General features: G+C 41.6%; 1 protein-coding gene across 1 annotated transcript; it reads left to right on the top strand.

Moving 5' to 3' along the window:
- Nucleotides 1–6,496: 6,496 nt before the first annotated feature.
- Nucleotides 6,497–7,468, top strand: LOC131244368 (uncharacterized). Its single transcript, XM_058243989.1, has 2 exons — nucleotides 6,497–7,019; nucleotides 7,122–7,468. Exons 1-2 carry the CDS (start codon nucleotides 6,534–6,536, stop codon nucleotides 7,167–7,169), a joined length of 534 nt encoding a protein of 177 aa, XP_058099972.1. The 5' UTR covers nucleotides 6,497–6,533; the 3' UTR covers nucleotides 7,170–7,468.
- The last annotated feature ends 365 nt before the right edge of the window (nucleotides 7,469–7,833 follow it).

The following is a 7,833-nucleotide window of genomic DNA, read 5'->3' as shown; positions in this document are numbered from 1 at the left end:
AAAGGGAGAGGAAAAGCAACACTGAAAAGGAGGGAGAGAAAAAACAAACAGTTGAAAGGGAGAGTAAAAGCAGCGGTGCAGGAGTTTTCGTCTGCGTTTTTCGAAAATGTGAAGAGGGAAGTGAGGAAGAGGAAAAGCAACGGCAGTAAAAAGGAGGGGTAGTTTCGTCCTCAAAGTCGCTGTCCGCACGTGCTAGTCTAACTTGGTAACTTAAGTTTGTCTTCCTTCATAAAAACCGCTGGGTAAAAGGTTTTGTCTACAGTGGTCATTTTCTCCCGGAAGATTTGAACTTGTGTGTTGATACTCTGGCTGCATCTGACACTTCATACTCAGGCACTTAGAAATGTTACACATGAAATATAACCGTATAAATTATGGAAATCACTACCACTAAGTAAAAATTCAAAACCCAGTTTGGTTGAATAATCGTAACCTTTGATTCGTGGACACTTGTTTTTCGAGATAAGAACATTGGATGTTTTTCATTATTAGCCGTCCAATAGATGTCCACCTATATGATAGTCAGACAGCTCAATAAGCTTAATTTTTCTATTATCATGCATCTAAACAGGGAACATAATTTGGACTGTAATTTTAATTACTTATATGACACGTGTACAATTTTAAGTAAATTCTAAGTGCCTGCGTATCATCCATCACACTCTGCCAGAGTATCATTTCTCAATCTGAGAAGTCATGCTACCGACTTACCAACCTATCATCAAGATCAATAACTTCTAACAATGATCATTTAAGATAAGAGGAAAACATTCCTACACTGGGAGAGTGTGATAGTTCATACCACGGCACTCACATATTACACACGTGGCATATATATATATATATATATATATATATATATATATATATATATATATATATATATATATATATGTGGGAAAAGGTACTATCCGCTCGACCTCACGATAAGCTCCCGTGAGGTTGAGCTGTGTGGACCCCACTGTGATGCGTGTCGACCATCAACACCGTGCATTTGATGGGTCCCCTCTAAATTATGGGATATCCCAAAAATCAGCCGTATGCAGAATTCAGGTGAGCCATATCATCTAAAATCATGTGAAGACACCGTTAAAACATATAAAAGAACTTGGTGGGGCCCACCTGTGTTTTTAATGCTGCTAAACTTGGTCTGAACCCTCAAAAAAGTGGGACACACATAATGGATGATATGGATTTGAAAACCACATCTCGATGGGCCCAAAAAAGTTACGGATTGACTTGATTTTTGAGATCTAGACCCAAGATAGAATGGTGCATCAGACTGATGGGGTAGATGTTTGAAACGCATCACGGTGGGGCCCACACAGCTCGACCTCATGGGACGGACTCGTGAGGTCGAGCGCATAGTACCTTTTCCCACACACACACACACACACACACACACACACACACACATATATATATATATATATATATATATATATATATATATATATATCGCGAGTAATAAACCAGCACTTACCACGAACTGATTCGATGATTGGTGGACATATAATGGACGGTTAAAGTTAAAAGTTGTCAGATGAACGAATTGAATATAACGAATATCCATATTAACCAAAGGTTACGATCTCCTATTAATCTTATTTTAAGTCTATTGCCTGTCTAAAGTGGGCCAACGATTTGAACCGTTGAGTTAAATGTGCGCCACGTGTACAATTTCTGAGCGTTTGTATTTGAACCAACACACTCTTCCTTGGTACTAAATAATCTCACTACAATAATAAGATGTAGTAATCATAAAAACTGTGGAAATGATCACTAGCAGATGTTAGAGCTGTGTGGGGTCAACTAGAGATTTCTATGTGTAATCCAAACCGTGAATTGTGTGAGGCTCATCATTTCCACCGTACATCCTATGAATCATGCCAATCCAAAATTCAGGTGCGACACAAACATGGAGAAACGTATAATTATGCTGAAAACCTATATATTCAGTCGTTGTGGTCCATCTATTTTTGGAACGGATCTAGTTTGATATGTTACACTTCATCCTTCTGGGTCCCACATGATTACTTGTTTAGATGACATATATACAAAAAGGTGGGCCCTGAACTCCATCTGCAACGATCTATGGTATTCCCTTTTGCCTGCCCTACCGGAGTCAATTATCAGTCTGGATTTTGGAACACACGTCGCTGGGAGCGAGCAGGTGTTACCCGGGTAACACCTCCGCGGGTGTTACCCTTACCGTGTGGGGCCACCTTGATAATTTTTCCCTAAATCCAAGCCGTCCATCGTTTTTATCAGCTCATTTTAGGACGTTAAAATAAAGCTTAAGCTGATCAAAATCTCTGGTGGACCATAACACTTGAATTGTGGTAAATGAACATTAAAATATTTTTGTAGGCCACAAAAGTTTTGGATCAAGCTGATCTTTGTATTTTTCCTTCATCTTGATCTTTTTTACCTTATCAACGGGTTGGATGGCAAATAAACATTACGGATCTGCTTACAGTAGGCCCTCAGAAGTTTTTAATAGTGGTCATTCGGTCACCACTGTTTCCTGTGGTGTGGTCCACCTGAGATTTGAATCTGCTTATTTTTTGGGACCACGTCACAAAATGGACTGAAAAAATGGATGGACAGCGTGGATATATAACAAACCATCAAGGAGGACCCCATGGTAAGGGTAACACCCACTAAGGTGGTGTTACCCGGCTAACACGTAATACGCTCTCCACATAACATAGGAGAGAAGAGATCATCCAATGGACGGTTTGGATGGCACTCAGACATAAAATGGGGCCCCACACAGCTTGAACGTATGGTAATGGGAAGTTGTCTTACTCGTAACTAAACAGTGGTAGTATCGTAAATATTTGTAAGAGAATTAGCAACAAATACCCCACAAAAAGCGCGATTACTCGATCTTAAGAAGCAGAAAAGCCATTTTCATCTCATGTGATCACGTGCTCTCTTCTCTTCGGAAAAGCCCGATCACGTGGTTCCATCGATCCGTCGGCATCGCCAGCTCATGCCCTACTAATAATATCCAAGTCAATGGACGGTCAACGAGATCCATGCATGCCCCTTCTGCCACCCTTTCTTAAATCAGATATCTGCCCCTTACAAACCAACACACCCCCTTTTTAAATCCTGGCCATTGCTTTCCATGCCATGATGCCATGCTCCCCATCACACACGCATGTCATACTCATGTCATCTCAACATTCACCATAGTGTGCATGGCATGGATAATCTTCACCATTGCTTTACATGCATGCCATGCCATGTCCCCCATCACATATGCAAGTCATACTCATGCATGCACATTTGGGTCATCTCAATATTCACCATGGGGTGCATGGCATGTATAATCCTCACCATTCTTTCCATGCCATGCTAAGCCATGCCACCCCATAACATATGTAATCCGTATGCATGCACAATTGGGTTATCTCAATATACACTACATGGTGCATGCATGTGACCATTCACCATGGGGTGCATGCGTGGTGATGAGCCGTTTTGGATGAGTCCATGTGAATGTTCTACATCCATGCATGGATGTACACATGGATCTTGGTTTGGAATCATGCATGTTATGATCAGGACATGTCCAGGGTTGCCACCACTGAAGTAGAAGTTTCATTGAAAGAAGAGAACTTCTTCAATGGGCACAGGAAGCATGGAGAGCTGGTGCGCCAATCAGCTCCCGCCATTTGAAAGCCAATTGGCGGGAATATATAAGCATTTCCAAATCTGAATTTTCAAATGGTCATGTTATGAATCCACCTGGCATTTCTTGGTTGGTGCGCGTACAGACTCTTCAATACTCACCGAGGACACCCATGTGAAGACTAGCAACGTTCAAAATGCATGGGTCGAGCACACCCATGTGAAACAGAAGACTAACCAAGCTTCAAAATGCATGGGTCAGGTCCCTACTCATGGCTCAGTGGCAGACTCACAGGGGTTTCAACACTAAGGTCTAGATTTCAAGCACCACTTTTAGTGTTGGTAAATAAAAAAAATAAAATAAAATAAAAAAACAAAAAACAAAAAAAAAACTGCATGGCTGTACAACGAGAATAGTGGATTAGGTATTACTACTGATGTGGCGCCATTTCATTTGTACAAATAAGTTGTGGGGTCCATTAACACCTAATCCACTCTGCACAATGAACATGGCAGGGATTGCATCTTGGCATTGTCAGGAGGAACTGCGTCCTATCATGGTTCTAGGGCCCACAGTGTTTTATGTGTTTTTTTTCCATCATTTATTTATTTTGTCAAATTATTTTAAGGTATGAGGTCTAAAATAGTTTAATCCAAGGTTCAAGTGGATCACATAGTGTTATTTAACACTAACTATTAAAACTTCTTGGGAGCCACGTAAGTTTTGATCAAGCTGTTGTGTTTACCCTTTATCCAGGTTTGTGCAGCCATATGAACAGCTAGATGACCAATAAATATCATGGTGGACTCTAGTAACGTTTCAATTGAAGATGTCATTATCACTGCTGCTTCGTATGCTGTGGTCCATGGTCCACTTTGAATATTGAATTTGCCTCCTTTTTTATCTCATGACCTAAAATGATAAGACATACATCACATTAGACCAGAGCTCCTACCAAGACTAAATTTATCCTAAGTTTCTTCCCAATTGCCTTTGACATGGTTTGATTTGATTGAACTAGAGATGGGCCATACGGAGTATGCTTGAAAGTTTTCTTGTTAACTGGCTTGTATTAGATACTAGTGTGTTGTCCAATCAAATTACACCATGTAGGGGTGAAGGGAGTTTGGTCTAAGTGGGGATAGAATCCAACCTCCCATTGCCCTTGGCATGGGTTGACTTTATTGGATGGCATATTATTACGAGGAGTTCGGATCCTCTGTTATCTGGTTAACAGGGATTTCCTGCTACCATAATGGTTTGGCGTCTGAAGCTTTATTTTGTTTTATTGTTTTTTTTTCAAGTGAGTGGTGACGTAGACCAATGAGGATTAGGGTAACAGGAAATCCCTGTTGACCAGATAACAGAGGATCCCGACTCTATTATTAGAGATGGGAAGTGTTCTTGTTGACCCGCTTGTATTAGATATCAGCCTGTCATCCAGTCAAATCAAATCATGTAAGAGTAAAGGAAGTTTGGTCTAAGAGGGGACAGTTTCCAATCCAGGTAAAGTAGCCATTAACAGGACATTTTAAGAGAGCCCATTGCCTACCATCCCATTTTTGTGGTGAAAAGTTAGGTGGGGCCATTAATATGTTTGTAAAAATTAAATTCATCATATCCATTTATTTTTTTCATCTCATATTGGGACATGAGGTGGAAAATGAGGTAAATCCAAAACTCAATTGAGCCTGGATCAGGTTAATATTTTTCAGTTCAAATCATCCAAGCAGGAAGTATCTTACGAACAGCTCTGGTCCTTGCTCTTACCCGGGTGGTAGACTCCCCGGAGTTTCAACACCGGGTCAAGGGTTCGAGTACCCACAGTGGTGAAATCCCACAGTGTGCGTGTGTGGGGTGTGTATAAAAAAAATAAAAAAAAATAAAAAAAAGCTCTGATGGCATACAAAACATCATGGATTCATGGTAGACTCCTGGAAGGTTTCAACGTTAGACATCCCTCCCCCACTGCTTTGTGTGGTGTGGCTCACTTGAGTTTTGGATCCGCTTTGTTTTTGCGCTCATGTCATGACATGATCCGGCAAAACGGATTCACCGGATGGATTTCACACAAACATCACGGTGGGCCCCACCTAGCTCACGATGACAGTGACTTCCTTCGGTCAGGGTCGCACGCAATCCGCGTGACTAAACATGCACATGTATCATACATACATGCAAGCATGAACATGTTAACATGAAGAAATCCGATCCAAATACTCATATCCAGGGGTGTCAATGGGCCGGTTTCGGCCTGAAAAATCAGAATTTCGAGTAGGCCCGGCCCGAAACAGTTCAAAATCCGGGCCGAGAACTACTCATATCTATCCACTACAGAGACGCACATTCAAATTGAAAATTATACACGCATTAAGGTTTACTCATTTCCACACGCGTGTAGAATCTCTCCCTTTACACGCACTCACACATGCCAATGCATAACCTACGTGCTAGATCTGACCTTTCCATTCATTTGCAAACAACTCTTAGATCTTACTCCTAAAAAACAATGCCATTTCACTCCTCAAGTAACCAACAATATACATAATAAACCAAGGGTTAATCCTGTCCATTTGTTTCATAAGCCATGGACCATGTGAAATGTGGAACGGTCTGATTTTAATTCAAGAAGATCTAAACAGTGAAGAAATATCAGATGTTGTTTGATTGCACGTGTGCATGCGTGTGTTGATGGGCAGTGCTCCAAAAAGCGTGTGGAAATAACAGACGGTTGGGAGTGACATATGACAGATCTAAAAGATGGACGGCATTGAAGACAACGTAATATACATACATAAATAGACTCTCTCTACTCATTCATATATATAAATATAAGCGATCGAGAGGTAGTGTTACACTTCAGAGAGAGAGAGAGAGAGAGAGAGTGTTGATGGCATGCATTGAAATGTTCAACACAGATCATCAAGGTCTCTGTGCTCCAATGAGCCCAAGGATCTCATTCTCCAACGATTTCGCTGACGCTGTAGATCATCACAAGATCAAACGCGAGAGGGGAGTGGGACCCACATCGTCTCCGGGTTCATCGGACTTCGAATTCACGGTGAGTAATTACAGCATGATCGCAGCCGATGAGATCTTCTGCAAGGGGAGGCTGCTGCCCTTGAAGGAGAATTGCACTACCCAATTGCAGAAGATGACGCTGCGGGAGGAGCTGCTGGTCGGCGACGACGATGAGGATGACGTGTCACAGAGGCCCCCCAAGGGCCCTATCAGATGGAAGGAGCTCTTGGGATTGAAGAAGGGCCACGCCGTCGGCAAGAAGCATGAGAAGGTTAATGGGCCTTTGGAGATTCTGGAGAGAGAGGCCCCTACGCATGCACCCATCGAGGCGGCGCACGTTAGCAAGGCTGCGCAGGTTAGTGGAGGTGTTGGTGCAGCGCACGCATGGTGATTTGGATTTTTATTTTTTATTTTTTATTTTTTGTTTTTCTGAGGTTGGGTTTTTGTGTTGTTGCAGGATGTTGAGAGTAATGGAGGATCGAGGTTCGTCGAGATTGAGATTTGATAACAGATAAGAGAAAAAGAGGGGTGTAGTGTAAAAAGATTGGGGGTTGTTTTGGTTTTTTTTTTTTGGGTGGATTGGTTGAGAGGGAGGGGTTGGATAATTAGAGGGGAGAGGATTTGGGTTTGGATTGGTCGGGTGGTTTTAACTTTGTAACTTGGGTTGATCTTTATTTCTTCTTTTGATTTTTAATATCTTTAGAAGTTGGTGTTTGGCGGATTTTTGTACAAAATGTTTTGTGATTCAAGAGTTTAATTCCTTGTTGTGTTTAGCATTCAATGATATGAAGATGGTTTCAGTGAGTTGGATTTGCTCATATATGTTCATGTGAGGTTGGAGAGAGAGAGAGAGAGAGAGAGAGAGAGAGAGAGATTCTTAACCAACCAAAATAAATGCAATGATTTTACTTGGGGTTCTATGACAGATAATCCCTTTGCTAATAGGCAGTGATCTTCATTTCGGTTTCATGAGAGAGAGAGAGAGAGAGAGAGAGAGAGAGAGAGAGAGAGAGAGACCTAACTAATGTGCGGTGATCTTCATTTTGGTTTCATGAGAGAGAGACCTAACAAATGTGCTGTGATCTTCATTTTGGTTTCATGAGAGAGAGAGAGAGAGAGAGAGAGAGCTGTGATCTTCATTTGGGTTACACAAACCCCTAACTAATGTG

The sequence above is a fragment of the Magnolia sinica genome, chromosome 4 (genome assembly GCF_029962835.1).
Source record: "Magnolia sinica isolate HGM2019 chromosome 4, MsV1, whole genome shotgun sequence".
Classification (NCBI taxonomy): Eukaryota; Viridiplantae; Streptophyta; class Magnoliopsida; order Magnoliales; family Magnoliaceae; genus Magnolia; species Magnolia sinica.
Note: the sequence above shows the minus strand (reverse complement) of the source record. Positions and strands in the feature narration are given on the sequence as shown.